General features: G+C 38.5%; 1 protein-coding gene across 10 annotated transcripts in view; it reads left to right on the top strand.

Moving 5' to 3' along the window:
- The window catches only part of ITPR2 (inositol 1,4,5-trisphosphate receptor type 2), a 281,796-nt gene that overhangs the window by 137,983 nt on the left and 127,691 nt on the right, over positions 1 to 16,122 (top strand). For all 10 annotated transcript variants that reach the window (XM_035321243.1, XM_035321209.1, XM_035321166.1 and 7 more), the window contains 4 exons: positions 2,401 to 2,652; positions 3,963 to 4,088; positions 9,091 to 9,219; positions 9,836 to 9,956. In XM_035321243.1, the coding sequence (XP_035177134.1) occupies positions 2,401 to 2,652; positions 3,963 to 4,088; positions 9,091 to 9,219; positions 9,836 to 9,956 (628 nt within the window). The remainder of the gene's footprint in view (positions 1 to 2,400; positions 2,653 to 3,962; positions 4,089 to 9,090; positions 9,220 to 9,835; positions 9,957 to 16,122) is intronic.

A 16,122-nucleotide genomic window follows, 5' to 3' on the forward strand; every position in this document is an offset into this window, starting at 1 on the left:
CCCAAAAATTCAGACCATGTGACTAAGTGCACAGTCCAAATGCTTCTTAAACTCCGACAGGCTTTTTGCAGTGACACATCCACACATTTCTTCAATGCCTGCAGGGATGTGGACTCCACCACTTCCCTGGGGAGCCTGTTCCAGTGCGCAACAACCCTCTCAGTGAAGAACCTCTTCCTGATATCCAGCCTGAAACTTCCCTGTCATAGCTTGACACCATTCCCACAGGTCCTATTGCTGGTCACTAAAGAGAATAGATTGGCATGTGCCCCTCCACTCCTCATCACGAGGAAGCTGTAGACCGTGATGAGGTCTCCCCTCAGCCTCTTCCAGGCTGAACAGGCCAAGTGACCTCAGCTGCTCCTCATACATCTTCCCCTCTAGGCCCTTCAGCATCTTCATAGCCCTCCTCTGGACACTCTCTAACAATTTTACATCCTTTTTGTACTGTGGTGCCTAGAACTGCACACAGTACTCGAGGTGAGGCTGCACAGCGCAGTGCAGAGTTGGACAATCCCTTCCCTCAACCGACTATCAATGCTGTGCTTGACGCACCCCAGGATACGGTTGGCCCTCCTGGCTGCCAGGGCACACTGCTGGCTCATATTCAGCTTGCTGTCAACCACAACCCCCAGATCCCTCTCTGCAGGGCTGCTCTCCAGCATCTTGTCACTGTGTCTGTACATATATCCAGGGCTGCCCCATCCCAGGTGCAGGACCTGGGACTTGTTCTTGTTAAACTTTATGCAGTTGGTGATTGCCCAGCTCTCCAATCTGTCCAGATCTCTCTGCAAGGCCTTTCCACCCTCAACGGAGCCAACAACTCCTCCAAGTTTAGTGTCATCAGCAAATTTGCTCAAACCACCTTCTAGTCCAACATCTAAATTGTTTATAAAAACATTGAAGAGGACTGGCCTTAAAATGGAGCCTTGGGGGACCCCACTAGTGACCATCCACAAGCCTGATGTAGTAGCCCCACATACCACAACCCTCTGAGCCCTGCCCATCAGCCAATTGTTCACTCATCATATGATGTTTTTGTTTAGCTGTATGCTGGACATTTTATCCAGTAGGATCCCATGGGAAACTGTGTCAAATGCTTTACTGAAAACCAAAAAGATCACATCAGCTGGTTTCCCTTCATTGACTAGATGGGTGATCTTACTGTAAAAGGAAATCAAGTTAATCCAACAGGACCTACCCCTTGAGAACTCATGTTGTCTGGGACCAATGACTGCATTGTCCCCCAGGTGTGCTTCAGTAACTTAAAGAATCATCTTCTCCATAATTTTACCAGGTGCTGATGTGAGACTGACAGGCCTGTAATTGCCTGGGTCTTCTTTCTTGCCCATCTTGGTAATTGGCACATTTGCCAGCTTCCAGTCTACCGGGACCTCTCCAGATTCCCAAGACTGTTGAAAAATAATTTAGGGAAGTCCCGCAATGATATCAGCCAGCTCTCTAAGCACCCTGGGATGAATCCCATCTAAACCCATGGACTTGCACGGATCCAGGTGGAGCAGCAAATCCGACACATGTTCAGGGTTGGTTGGGAGTTTATCATTCTCACTGTCACAGTCCTCCAGCTCAGGGCACCTGGGATCCCAAAGCGCATCATCAGCATTGAAGATGGAGGCGAAGAAGGCATTAAATGTCTCTACTTTGCCTGTGTTCTTGTCTGTGAGGTGACCTTCCCCATCAAGTAGTGGACCTATGTTTTCTCTAGTCCTCCTTTTCCTATTCACATATTCAGTATAGGTGTGTGTGAAGGACATATAAAACAGTATTAGAGCAAAACTTTTCTGTGAGATCTGCTGAAATGGTGCTGCCAACATCCACTTCTGCTCTGGATCCTCTTGAGATGAGCAATGTACTTGTAGCAAAATCATTCTTGTTTCAGATGCTGAGCTCTTCCTAACAGAAGAATGGTTAAATTCTGGGTGAGCCACAGGCTTCTTGTGTGAGGTAGCACATAAGATTAAATTTCTGTACCTCAAGCCCCTATCTGTAAAATAGGAATAATAATGCATCCTGACCTCATAACAAGAGGTAAGGGTAATTAATTAACTTCAAACAAAATTGAGATAGTGGGAATAATGAGGATGGCATAATGTCTTAGGTAAACACAGAGTTACATAGAGATTAAACTTCAAGTTCACCTTGCATTAGCTCATTCCTTGTTGAGTTGTTCCAGATTTGCACTTACAGTAGATAAGAGCAGAAGTTTGTCTTGGCTATTGTTTTGAAATGTGCATTTGGTAAGTCACATCAGACTAACTTTCTTTTTTTCCAGAATGGTCTCTCTAGCTAGAGAATCTTTGTGTACTTAAAGGTAGAACTAAATAATTAAGAAAATGATTGCATTGCAGGGCTCTTAAAGCTTTGTGGTATCCTTTTCAGCTGATAAATGGTGGTGAAGATGTGCTGATATTCTACAATGACAGAGCATCATTTCCAGTTCTACTCCAAATGATGTGTTCAGAGCGAGATCGAGCAGATGACAGTGGACCTTTAGCATATCACATCACTCTAGTGGAATTGCTAGCAGCTTGTACAGAAGGGAAAAATGTATATACAGAGATCAAGTGCAATTCACTCCTGCCACTGGATGATATAGTGAGAGTGGTGACCCATGATGACTGCATACCTGAGGTAGGACTCACTGAATGATGAAGCAGACTTATAATTTTTAGAAACTCAGAAAATGTTTTATTTCTAATATCTTGAAAAGTTAAATATTTGCACAGAAAACAGGTGTTGCTTGTTAAGTTGACTAAATGAGAAAGGATAGCTAGTATTTTCTTAATAGAAAACTCTCCCTTGTACAGCACTTTGTTAGTCAGCTTGTGATCTGTGCTTTTTTTTTGTGATTTTCTGGGAGTTATTTGTCAAGTTAATATTTTGCCGATGCCTCAGTTTGTTGGCAACTGTGGGGTAACATTCTGGGCACGCTGAAATCAGTGGGAGCTTTGTTGTGAACTCTTTTTTTTTTTTTTTTATGAAATCAGTGGGAGCTTTGTTGTGAACTCTTTTTTTTTTTTTTTTTATTAACTTTGGCTCCAGTCTGGCAAATGTTTTTATTCACTTCTTATAGAGGCCTAATTCTGCACGTACTACAAGTTCAGCAGGACTGTGGTACTTCAGGCTGATGAGAATGGAAGTGCTTGTGCCAAACCTGATGTGATCAAAAGAAATCTTTTCACAATCTCTACAGAAACTTGTTCTGGTCCTATGCATTGGTCAGAGATGTGAGATTTCTACAGGCTATCTGTTGGAGGCATGGCTCTCATATCACCGCAGTTGGGCCTAGCAGAAATACACAATCCTGCCATGCTATGAGAAAGCCACCTTGTGATAACTAATTCTTTTATTATAAGGAAAAATGCTTGCTTTGCTCAAAAGTTCCTCCTAATGTTAATGTCTGTGGTTCCAGTGCTGCACAAGCTTTCTCTTCCATTTGAGTCTGAGTTAGACTCACCCTGAGTATATGTGCTACATAGGATTGTAGGAAAATAGGAATTGCAGTCTCAGCTCTGTTAAAGAGCTTTTTCTGGTATTTAGCAAGCCTGTTGCAAGGCATTAGCCCACAAGGATCATCTGACTAGTACCTGGGTGTCCTCCATTTTGACAGTTCCTGACTTTGGAGCCAGGCCCTTGTAGTCTGAGTGTAATTTTAGTATCAGATATATTATTGATTTGTTTTGTAGGGGGGTTAATGTTAGAGCGTTTGCAAAACCTCTCAATTTTTCTTCACATTATCATTCATTAAGTACATTAATTCATTTTTTGCCACACTTACTGCTTAAATCTTCAGAACGAAATGTACAGTATTACTGCTATTGGTGTTTCTTATTATGTAAAGGACGAACTTTATCATTCAGTATTTTTGCAGGTAGACAACAGAATGTTAATGGTTTTTGTTGTTCCATTTCATATTGTTTGTGCATTTGCTGTTCCTGCAGGTGAAAATTGCCTATGTTAATTTTGTTAACCACTGCTACGTGGACACTGAAGTAGAAATGAAAGAAATCTATGCCAGTAACCATATCTGGAAGTTATTTGAGAACTTCCTTGTTGATATGGCAAGGGTAAGCTTTATGAATATTGGAGTATTGTTGATGACAACTGAACTGTCAATAACTTCTTTCTGCAAACTTCATTTATTTTGTTAACTACTCTTTCCAAGGTTGAATATAAACTTTTTTTTTTTAACAGATTGCTGTTTCTATTGTATTTTATTTATCATCATTCAACCTGCTAATTGCTAATGGTTTTCTCTTTCTAAAAGGGTATTGTGGAACCAATGCCCCCTTTTCTTTTCTTCCAGAAAAATAAGTCATATGTATGGGTTTGACTCACAATGAATTGGGTTGAAAATGTTTTCTTCTGTGAGTGTGTGTTATATGTCATTGCAGTGGTAATTAAAAACAAACAAACAACAAAAACATCTGTAATTTCCTTGGTTTACTCTATGAATACAGTGAAGATCAGGGATAAAGAAATTCTTTGTCTCATATTCCTTCTTTAATTTCACCTTGTCCTGTTTTTTGTCTTTTATTCTACTGTCTCTACATTCTTGGGGCTGCCAAAGGCACGTGTAGAGCTAACTTGCGTATAAGCTATAAACTGCAAGGTGATGGGACAAGGTTAGTACTGTAGGCATTCAGTTCCTGTGGACCCGAGTCATTTTCTTGGTGTCAGTACTTGTTGCAGTAAGTTTCCAGTCATCAGTTGTTTTAGGCTTCCATTTCCTGATACTTTGGAGGCAGAAAACAGGGAAACAGATGACTTAAAGAAGGATAACATACCGTAGTGGAACTATGAGGGGAAGCTAGAGTGACATAATGAGTAGAGCTTATATTTCATATCCCTTCTCTTGCAGGTAATGTTTCTTGTAAGAGCCTAATATTAATGCCAAATGATAGAGTTGCTCTTTCTCTGAAGAAGTAGAAACACTTTTTTTGTGTGTGTTTGTGGCCTGTATTTGATCATTGTTGCTGGACAGCATTTTAGAGGTGTTACAAAGCACATTGTCTTAAGGCATGCCTATCCTTTCCTGGTCCATGGTCCATTACATTTTATAATTCTTCATCTTTTCACTCCTTACATTCTTTGCTTTGTTGAAATTAGAGAAGGAAAGGTAAAAGAATCTCAATTCAGACCTGCAGCAGACACTTCCACCAAAGTAATTGTGTGCCACAAAATAATTTCTTTAAAACCTTTTGGGAGAAAATACCATACCTCAATAATCACTGTGATTTATGGCCACAAGAAGAATGAGTTCAGAGACTTGTGGTGTTTGATAGGCACAGGGACCTGGTCATTTCTCTGTGAAACAGAAATCTTATAAATGTTTTTATTTTTGCCTTTTTCTGGGGACAAATTAACACAAGAACACTTGTTCTCTCTTTTTTTAGTGGTAGCCATCTTCAGTAGTAATGAGACCTTTGCAAATCCTATTTTCTTGCTGTTTGTCTTGTTTCTGTGGCTCTGTTCTACAGTGAAAGACCTTCTGGACACACCAACCTCATTTGAAAATTAAGAACAGAAACCTTCTTGGAGGGAGATTCTGTTTTTTAACCTTGGTGTTTTTATCCCTAGAAGTATTTTCTCCTGTTTTAATCCCTTTCTGGGTTACCCATTCCTGCTATGTCCCGGAACTGACCTTCTAGACAGACTGCCCTCCCTAGCCATTTAATATGATCAATTTCACTTGCCCTTTGGCTAGAAGCAGACATAAGCAGAAAGAGGGCTCTGTCCACAGTTCTTTTTCTTCACGAGCCTGGAGACACACTGCTTGGTGCCAGATGATTTAGAGTTATCCTGATGCTAGTGAGCCCTGAGTTTGTTTTTCCCCTTCTAATAAGAGATTAGATTCCAGGTCTTCAGAGGTGAATAGCGAGCATGTTATTAATGCTGTATTTTGTGTATGTATGCTGTTTTCTCTGAATTGCAAAATGCAGATTTATTTTGTTCTGCAAAGTCGTCAGGGTAGGTGCCTGATTAGTCCTTTTAGTTAAGGTTAACTGCTAAAAGAACTAAATGAGCATGTCTGAAGTGGCCTGTTCTTCTCTTCTGCCAGGTCCCTCTGGGTAACTGTATCTTCTATGTTATTTAATGTATTTGTTAAGATTTGGTTTTCTGGGTCCCAGGCAGAGCCCGTGTGTTATAAATACATCAGCGTTATGTAGCTATCAGGACAGTTAGAATGCTGTCAGCTTCATGAAAGATGATAGAATAGCTTTCAAAGCATTTAGAAAAAGAGCCCTTTGATCCTCTGTGTTCCAGTGAGCTAAAAGAGATGCTTTTGCGTGGGGGAGGGGGAAATGCTTTCCTTTTAGCTGCTACAAATGGCTGTCAGTGGGTGAGTTTGTGAGCTTTAAGTCTGAGTCTGTTATTAGAGAGCAGTAAAGTGAAAGATGGAGAGTGTTATCCTCAGGTTGGATTTCTTACTTTATTTTTTTTCCTTTAAAAAAAGGAAAGAAAAACCAATTTTCTTATCTATTGCTACACCCAAGAAGGAAATATTTAGTCCTCAACTGTCATTCTCTTTCAACAATGTGATGCATTGCAAAACAGACACTAGGTGGATTTGTATATAAATTCAGTTTGCCAAAAGCAGTTTCACTTTCAAAGACATGCTTTTTCTACAGTTTCTGCCAACCTACTTTCTCCCAAGTATGACTGAAAGAGAGTGTAGCACTAAGTGAAGTGGGTGCTGCTCAAGGAATGGCTTTCCTTTCCTGCATGTATCTTGTTCCGTAAGTCAGCAGCTGCATTCTGAACAGGATTAAAGGAAGAGCTGGCATCTGACAGCTGTAAAGTCATCATGGCTTTCTCTGCAGAATTTTTTAAGTATTATTCACATGAGTTTTAGTCCCAAAGCCTCTTAAGGGGTTTTTATACACTGCTTTCTTAATCTTCATCTCCATTTCATTCATTTCAGGTTTTTTCTTCCATAAGGAAACATTTTTTAGTCCTAAAGGGCAGAAGGATAAGAGCAAATGAGACGATTTCCAAATTCCTTCCATGATGTGAATTTTTCAGACCTGTGTTAGAGAACAGTTGTGTCCCCACATAGGGCTCTGCTTGTTAGATGAGTGAAGGGGAAAACTTAAAAGCATATTGGAATTTAGTTTCGTTGATTTCTAAATTCACCATGCTCTCTCTCTCTTCCCATTGGGATCACAAATGCTCAGCTTCAGAGCTACTGGTTCCAGAGAAAATGGGCATGCAGATTAATTAAAAGCAGAAGAACATCAAGAGGTTTTTAGGTCTATGATTTTTTTAAATTATTTTTTTTAAGCTTTATTATTCACTCAATATTTTATGTTCATGAGGATTAGGGAAGAGAAGGTGTCATCATTTTCCCAAACTGAAGGGCTGAAGAGTTTGCTATCTCAATTTAGGCACTGTTGCTTCTCTGACCAAAACCTTTCCTTTTCTGGGGTGACAAAAATGCACTGTCTTGGGCCGTGACTTATGTATCTGACACGTTTTAGAAAAACAGACAGAGCTCTTCCAGATGCTTAATTCCTGTAGGTTGCAAGTTATCTTTGGCTATTGTTCTGCCTACCACATGACAATGCATTTGTGTTATACTCAAAATGCTTTTGTGTTCCCATGAGTCAAATCTTCCGTTGAATGTGGATGCTTTTGGATGTCACGTCAATAACCTTCCTGCTGGTGAAATTGCTGTCTTGTGGTATCCACAAGTCACAGTAGCACAGTGTAATTAGAGAGTATGTTTGCCCTGTGTGAGATTCACGTGCTGCAGATTATTTCTCTGGTTCAATCACCAGCTTTTCTCTGTGACCTTAAGCAATTCACTCAGCTTCTCTGGACTTAAGTTCCCCATCCATAAAGTAATGTAATGATAACTATGCACTACATAGATTCATGATTGTGTTCAAAGCTCAGATAGTGATTTGAAAATTATCCCAGAAGTCTGTAAAGAAAATAAATTCTATTCTTGCATAGATTCTTTAGAACATTACAGAAGTCTTTGGATTGCATAGGTAAGAGAGAATAATTTTGTCTTTCCTTTTTTTTTTTTTTGTTTTTTTTTGTTTTTTTTGTTTTGAACATGACTAGAACTGCTTATTCAAAGGCTGTTGAAGAGGTAGGATGAGTATAGTCTATAGTCCTTTTTTCCCTTTCTCACTGTGTATTTTTCTGTGTAGACTCCTTTTAGGTCTCCTCTTACTACTGTTTTCACTGACATATGCAAATTCAAAATATTAATACATGTTGGAAAAAAAAAAGAAATAGTGAAGCATGTATACCACCCCAGTATTTTTTTCCTTTCTTTAAGCCTGACATCTTTATGCAGCAAAAAACTTTCAGTGTTGTACCAAAGGGTGTCTTCAGGACTTATCTGTACAAATCTTTCCATATCCTCCTACTATTTAATCATCCTTCTGTGCTCCAGAATTGTCCCAGTACCATTCATTCTCTTCTTTCATTGTTTTTCACTTGTCATTCATATTTTCCTCATGTGGCTTTCTTAAGAAATGTTGTCTAAAATCTGAAAGGCTGTTGGTATTGTCTACAGTATTTCCTTCTGTTTCCCTCTCTTTAATTTTTTTTCTGTAAATGGGCTTCACCATTGCTACTCATTTGTGGTGATTGATTGTAGCAAGAAGTTAAACATTACATGAAATCTTTCTAACCTAATGTGTTTATGTCTCATCTATCTCTAAAGCCTCTTCCAACCTACCTTCACAAGGGGAGGAAAGGTCCATTTTCTTCTTGAATCTGTCTAAATGTGTAAGTGGAATGCAATGTGCTGATTTAGGGGGATCTTTTTTCATGGTGTAGGAAAGAATAGACAGCCAACCAGAAGAAATTAGTTCAGAAGATAATGAGATTTAAAAGACAATGTGTATCTTCAAGAAGAATGACAAGCTACCACAAATACATCTTGAACTCTAGGATAATATGCCCTGATAGATCTTATATAAAAATCATTCTAAGAACATACTAAATCATACTAAAACAAATCTTATTACGTGGGTTGTAATAAATACAAAATAACATAGCTGGCTTACTTAAAAATACTGAATCTCATTGTTGTCTCCTTTCCTGTAGGTTTGTAACACAACCACAGATCGTAAACATGCAGACACATCTCTGGAGAAATATGTCACTGAGCCTGTAATGAACATTGTAAGTGGCTTCTTCAATTCTCCATTTTCAGATAACAGCACCAGCCTCCAGGTAAGAAAAAGAGACTGACAAATAAGTAATTCAGCCGATTAATGAGATACCTTGTCATAGGAAGGAATACGGATCCTGTACCTTTTTATTCTCCTTCAATTTCTCTGTTCTCATACCACTGGCTAGCAGCTTAATTTTTCTTGAAATCATTCTTAATTTTTACCCTTTACAACTCTGAAACAGCACACAGCTCAATAAGGTCATATTTACTCCTGGCTCTTGTGAATTCATTGTAGACATACATAGAGTATCTTTACAGAATCAAGGTCTATCTTTGTAATTGTATGAGAAAAACGCTGTGCATTATGACAAAAAGGACATGCACCTGAGAACCAGGAAGACTCTTCAGTCCTTCTGCTCTGTACTGTGCTTACTTGATATCAGTGTTGATCTTAGTAAAAACTGCATGATTTGGCCTCTGTAGGGGTGCAGAAATGATTTGCATTCCCTCCTGCCCTGAAGAGCAAAGAGAATTTAATTGATCCACAGCTTGAGTGCACAAGCTAAAAAAAAAAAAAAAAAAAAAAATGCACATGGTTTATTTTATATCAAACCATAGGGCAGTTGTGAAGAGATGGTAAAGTATGAAATTACCTGTTTATCTTTTTGTTTTCAGACACATCAACCTGTTTTTATTCAGCTGCTGCAGTCTGCCTTTAGAATTTACAACTGTACCTGGCCAAACCCAACTCAGAAAGCCTCAGTGGAGTCATGTATAAAAACTTTGGCTGAAGTGGGTAGGTGCCAGGTTTTTACCTTCATTGCTTTTCTCTGTGTTTTAGGATCAGAATTATTTGAGCTTGAATGTTTTTTTTTTTTCTTTGACTATCGCATCATGCTGTGACAGCATGATGCTGTCACACCTCCCACTTTGAGGTTAAATTTTGTCTCTTTTTGTAATGCATTCAAATGTGTTCCATCAAATAGGGCTGGTAGGTGAACCTGTAGGCCACAAAGGTAGGTTTGCTAAATGAGTGATGGTTGAATTTGACCTCAAGGAAGTTATGATATTGAAATAAAACAGAAGCGTCATATAGGGCATGAGAAAACATAGGCAATTCCATTTGTGCTGTGCTGTTGTGAGCAGTGATACATGGAATCGTGCATCAGAACACTCATCTTTTTTCCTTCAGTTCCTGTGAGAGGTATTTGTTGTTATCAGTCATCATCCTGGGCTTGTTCAGGTTTTGTCCCATCAATGAGTCGGGGGTGGAAAACAGAATTTTGCCACTCCATAGCTTCGCTGCTTACTCATCACCATCAGGTCTATGCATTTACTGCATAGGGTCAGGGTGTATGCATCAGGTCTATGCATTCTACACAGTCAGCCATGAAAGGGGCATATTGCCTTGCACAGGCACTAAGACTTAATTCACATTTGGTCCCAAGGGCATCCAGGAAATTATATTGCTTTCAAATAAATTCAAATACTATGTTAGTCAAAGATTTAAAACTTCTTCGGGAGTGATCCAATCCTAAAATAAAAAACACAAAATAAAAAAGATTCTTCACCTGTACGTAGCTAAGACTAGTAAAAGTTCATTCTTAACTTAAATTTTTGGGAACAGTATTTTAAGGTCTTAGGCCACAACTGGGAAAACAGATTATTCAATCTAGTTTCTATAGAATATATTTATAGAGTAGGGTTTTCCTCAGCATCAATCAAAACTGAGTAGAGGCAGAGACATATAGAAACTGGCTAAATGCTATAGTTGATGCAATGTTTAAGAAGCTTTAATAAATAATGATAAAAAATATGAGAGGGTCCCCTAACAATCTGCAGTATCTGTGGCACTGTAACAATCAACTCTAAATTTAGATTTTGGGATAGTTTTACAGGGGTATCATCTAACATTTTAGCCAAAATATCTCATTAACTTTTGTGTGAGTGAGAATAGCAGTTACCTAAAAACTTAGCAATCTTCAGATGTTTTATTTGTTTTGCAAATGATTTAACTATGGATCCATGTGGTAAGAGAACTTTGAAAGCCAAAGACGTTTATGCTTTTATGCCTTTATGCTACAGCTACTACAATTTCAAATAAAGCTCTAGTCCCACAGATCCTTTTTCTGTGTGTTTAACAGTTCCTTTCCTGCTCACCTCTGGCAGTTCAGGAAAGAGTCATCAGTAAATTACTTCCTTTGGGAGTCTGAGGAAAGAGAGGAGAAGTAAGGCAGGTGAGAGCGTATTTAAGACCAACTTTGGATGCTTCTAGACAGCTCCATGCCTACCTTTCTGTGGAGCTTAACCTAAAAAAACAACATTAGAGCTTGGAGAGGTCTTTGTGTTATCTTATAGAGATAAGGGTATTTAAAGTCACCTGAGCCTAGTGCTGAGGCAGCCATGCTGAACTTGTCCCCACAGCAGCAAGATGGGGAAATAATGTGGGTCTCCATAATTAAGATGATCCACAGTGTTTTATTTGTTCATTTAAACTATGCCCTTATGCTGTCCTATGGATCCAGCTTTCTTGCTGCTCTGGCTTCCCATGCATGGGATCCCACTCTTGTTTTGGGTATTGTCAAGTGTGGAGAGTGGAGCAGAGGTGCCCATGAAAGGCACCACCACGTGTCCTCCTCTGGGACTTTCACGTCACCAGCAGTGACAGTAGGGCAAGCAGGCTGTGTGTCGACTTGGGGTGCCATGGGCCTGGTAGCATCAGAGGTGGCCCTGAAAGCACACTTTAACATGCAAGTTCATGATTTCATTATCCGTATCATAATAACTGTTTAAGGATTCATTACTGGTACCAATATTGAATACAGCTGGTACAATTGTATCACATTAGCAAATTATCACAAATTTTTATTTGGTGTTTTATTCTGCCAGTGCAGAAAGGGAGAAGAAGGCAGCTGTTGAGGAGGTTTTGCCAAAAGAGCAAGCTAAAGAAGTGGAAAATGGAATATTATACATCCCTGTATAAAAGTTGAGGTGGCTAGCTGAGATTTTAGCCTTGTGTGATATTCAGTATTTTTTGCATGGTGCCATACTTGGCTTGCCTTGGCTAATTGAGTAGGCCTGTTCTGCCCTGCTGAAAGCTTTGGAAAAAATACCCCAGTTGGAGGTACTGATGACTTTTAAAATCGAGGCCCTTGTAATTGCTATACGTACCAGGCTTCCGTGTCTACTGGGTGTTACACCAGCACAAAATGGTGCTCTTTGAGCAGGCAGAGGTTTCTTCCATAATACAAATAGGCCAGCCTTTCCTTTCCTTTTTTTATTTTTTATTTTAATCATTTTGCCTCTTTTTCTGGCTGTATATATGGATTAGGTTTGGATTTTGGCTAGGAATCTGTGAGAACTTTTTTACTTTGAGAATCTGTCATCTTTAATGTTAGGGCCTTCATGTTTCACAGCAGGGTTAAAAAATAAAAATAAAAAAAAAAAAAAAAAAAAAAACTCTAGAAAGATTTTGCTTATATCAGAGAGATAGAGTATTGGACAGATTTACAGCAGGGACCAAAGACTTTTGATGGAAAATAAATGTAGTATAGAGTTGAAAGAACAAACTTTTTTTTTGTAGTAGTAGCCCTGGATTTAGAAATGAATCTCAGCAGGAAGAAAGATCATACACAGATTTCCCAAGATATCAAAGATCCATATAATAATGCACTTTAAAAAGACCCATTTCAGAGCAAGTTTAAGCAATGTACATTCTGCTCAGTGCTTACTACTTATGTTGCTGATAGGTGGATATAAGTATTGCCTCAAGAGTTTAAGATCATTACATCTGTCTTCTTATGAGCATTGTAAGAATGTACATTATCTTCCAGGTCAACAAAAGGATATGTTGCAGAAGCTAATTTCTTATAACCTTGGTACTTCAACTCCACTTGACCACTAGGGAAAAACTTCATAAGCTTTTCAAGCTTCGTTTGTGTCTTTGTCTCCAGGCAGTTCTCTGCCTTCGAGTTCAGCAAGAAGTATAGAGGCTTGCTTGACTATTTCAGCAGACCCTTCTGTGACTCCAAGAGATTTGGAACACAAAGATACCAGTGCGCATCAATTTTTTATTGCCTAGTAAACATTTGGCTACAGTTGGATGAATTAAAAGAATTACAAACTAGTTTGTGTATAGTAATGCTTCTTGTTCTTGGATTTCTGAAGCAGATTATCACATTAACAAAAATTAACACATTTTACATAGATCACTCTCTCAATTTTCTTTATTATAACATAGCACTGAGTTTTTGCTTTAAAAAATAATCCAAAAATGAGTGATCAAAATACCGTCTTCTCACTGGCAAAATTGCTACACATGGAAATTGTTTAAAAGGTCCACTGATCTTTGTGAAAACAGAGGAACTAAGAAGATAAACAGTTTATTTCAAATGAATTCATTACCAAAGGACTTTCAGTTCCTACATTCTATAATCTTTGCAAGAATGAAAATGGTGAAGGCCAGAAGGTTTCCCTTTAAAACGATCTGCTGTCTTCCCATATGGTAAAATTGGGGAATGTTACCTGTCCTTAAAACTAAAGATCTGTATTGTATATCTTAAATGGTATTGGAGAAAGTTCTTTCTCCCAGGGCTGACCAGTCTTTAGGACCTCTGCAAAGAACTGCCTTGGCCTCTGAATTAATAGTGGTTCTTGTACGTTTACCTCTAAGCATCAGTTTTCTCTTCTATTACAAGGTTGAAGCACCTCAGTGTACTGAGCTACATGCTAGATAAATCTAGTTATATTATAGTCTTGTCTCTGTAGTATCCATTAGCTTTTTCCCCTATGTTTTATACAAACTGCATCTTCCCTCTGATACTGTGTGTGTATGTGAAAGACGGTTTCTGTAGCATATGCATGGCTTTCTTACCACCACCAATAATTAAATAACGTTAATTTCCCAGGTGAGTAAACAGTGGCAGATAGGAACCCACATTTTGTTAGACTATTTCTCTTAGTAGACCCTTTAAAAAAATCTGTTAGCAAGCCGAATCACATTATTTGTTGTCAGATAGTACTCTAGGATACTATGCAGGAGAAGCAAAAAGAGTGTCTGTGTTTCTATGTTAAAAAATTGGAGACAAGTTTTGTAAGAATTCTGTTTCAGAAGTTCAAAACTGTAACAGAGGAACTACTACTAGGGTGATCAGGGGAATGGAGAAATTGTATTACAAGAGTTCCATGCTTTTTCCATAGCAAAAGAAAGGCCTGTATTGTTTCTCTTCAAAAGTACTTAGGAAGATCAATGGTCACGAAGAAACATTTTAGCTAAAGGATAGTACTGACCCCAAAATGAGAGGTTCAGAATCAACTTTGGAAGGATGTCCATGATCAACAGGCCACTAGAAAATGTGGAGAGGAGGGATGGCAGAAAATGCAGTTTTGTTTTAAATGAAGCTTAATACATTTTCAAAAGGGATTAAAGAACATGGATTGTCTGTAACAAGAAGAACAAATGGTCTAAAGGGTGAAGTCCATTTTAGTTGTGTTTATTCTCCAGTTTCATCTCACTGCTACCCCTTTAAGGGTGTACAGAATCAAAAAAAAAAAAAAAAAAAACCTCCTGTGATGCATCTTGACCATGCTTATAAGTGCTTTAAAAACTTTAAAAACTTTTCCATTTCCATGTCAAATTACAAATAGGAAACATTAAACATGAAATCTAGGTTAAATTTCCATGCTTCTTTGGAATTATCATACTTGTTTTAATGTCCACATTGATGAACTTTCCTAAAATTCTTTTTTTCAGCCTTGAAAATACTTTGTTTCCTTTCCCATTTGAGTTTTTAAGTCCTTTTTTTTTCCATTTTATAAAAAGCTAGACCTTCAATTTTTAGTTCAAATAAGATAATTATCCTGTTGTTACTTTTTTGACAGCAAGAATAATACATTTCAGATGAAAAACATATTTTATTCTATTTTAACTGCTTGTGTTTCCCTAATTGCAAGAAAAATTCAATGATGATCTTTTTACAGACTGATAAATATTTTAGCATAGATTTTTTGCTGGAAAAAAACATCCAAGTGAAGGGTATGAGATTGGCAGGTTTGTATCTTGTCTACACAAAGCTTTTATTTTCTTTAAAAAGTCATGCTGTTGCTAGCATTACTGTATCTCCATCCAGATGTGTTTGTAAAGTAGTCAATAAATGATTAAGAAGATGGAGGGACTGATTCATGGAGCAAAATTAATTGAACTAAAAATGCATCGCTCTGTTAAGTGACAACTGGGAGTGTGGGAGAACATGAGAGCTGTCTGGGAATACAGGAGGGGTATAAAATGCAAGGAGAGTAAGGGACTCACAGATGGGTGCAGCTGTGGGTATTTTGTGACCCAAATTGTATGTCCCACTCCTCCTTGAGGAATTCTAAGGGGTGAAGCTCCTGTGTGTCCCCCATAAAACCTACACTGGGGATTGCTTCAAGTAGTGCAAAATGTGCTAAATACCATGAAGCTACTAAATAGTTTAGCACTTTGTAAATGCCACCAAAGTTAATGGAGTGAATTTGTGAAATAGCCCCTTCAGCTTCCAATTTCTGTGATTCTGTGAAGAGACTTACATGGAGGTAATTCAACAAAATACAGACCATTTCAGCCCTTCACTTAACAGCTGGACAATGCTCTTGGGAATTCTATAGATCCCAGATGGCTCACAGGGAGAGGTCTGAATTTAGGTACTTGATTCTCATCGTTAGTATTCACCTTTTCTTTTGGGTCGCCATCTCACAGTATGGTTTCATAGCTGAAACAGGAAAGGGGAGGAAAGCTGCTGGGGCATTGAGTATGCCCAGAACCATTCAGCACAGAACATTAGCCATGGCCTGACTGAATTTGGGGTACTGTGTTGCTTACCATTTCTGCTGGTACTGTTTGCTCAGTTGTCTTGACTCAGCTGTCGTTATTGCCAATAGAATTAATTGTGAGGGAGCATCAGATAGAGAGTTAGTCATGCAAAGGA

The sequence above is a fragment of the Oxyura jamaicensis genome, chromosome 1 (assembly GCF_011077185.1).
Source record: "Oxyura jamaicensis isolate SHBP4307 breed ruddy duck chromosome 1, BPBGC_Ojam_1.0, whole genome shotgun sequence".
In the NCBI taxonomy this organism is placed as follows: domain Eukaryota; kingdom Metazoa; phylum Chordata; class Aves; order Anseriformes; family Anatidae; genus Oxyura; species Oxyura jamaicensis.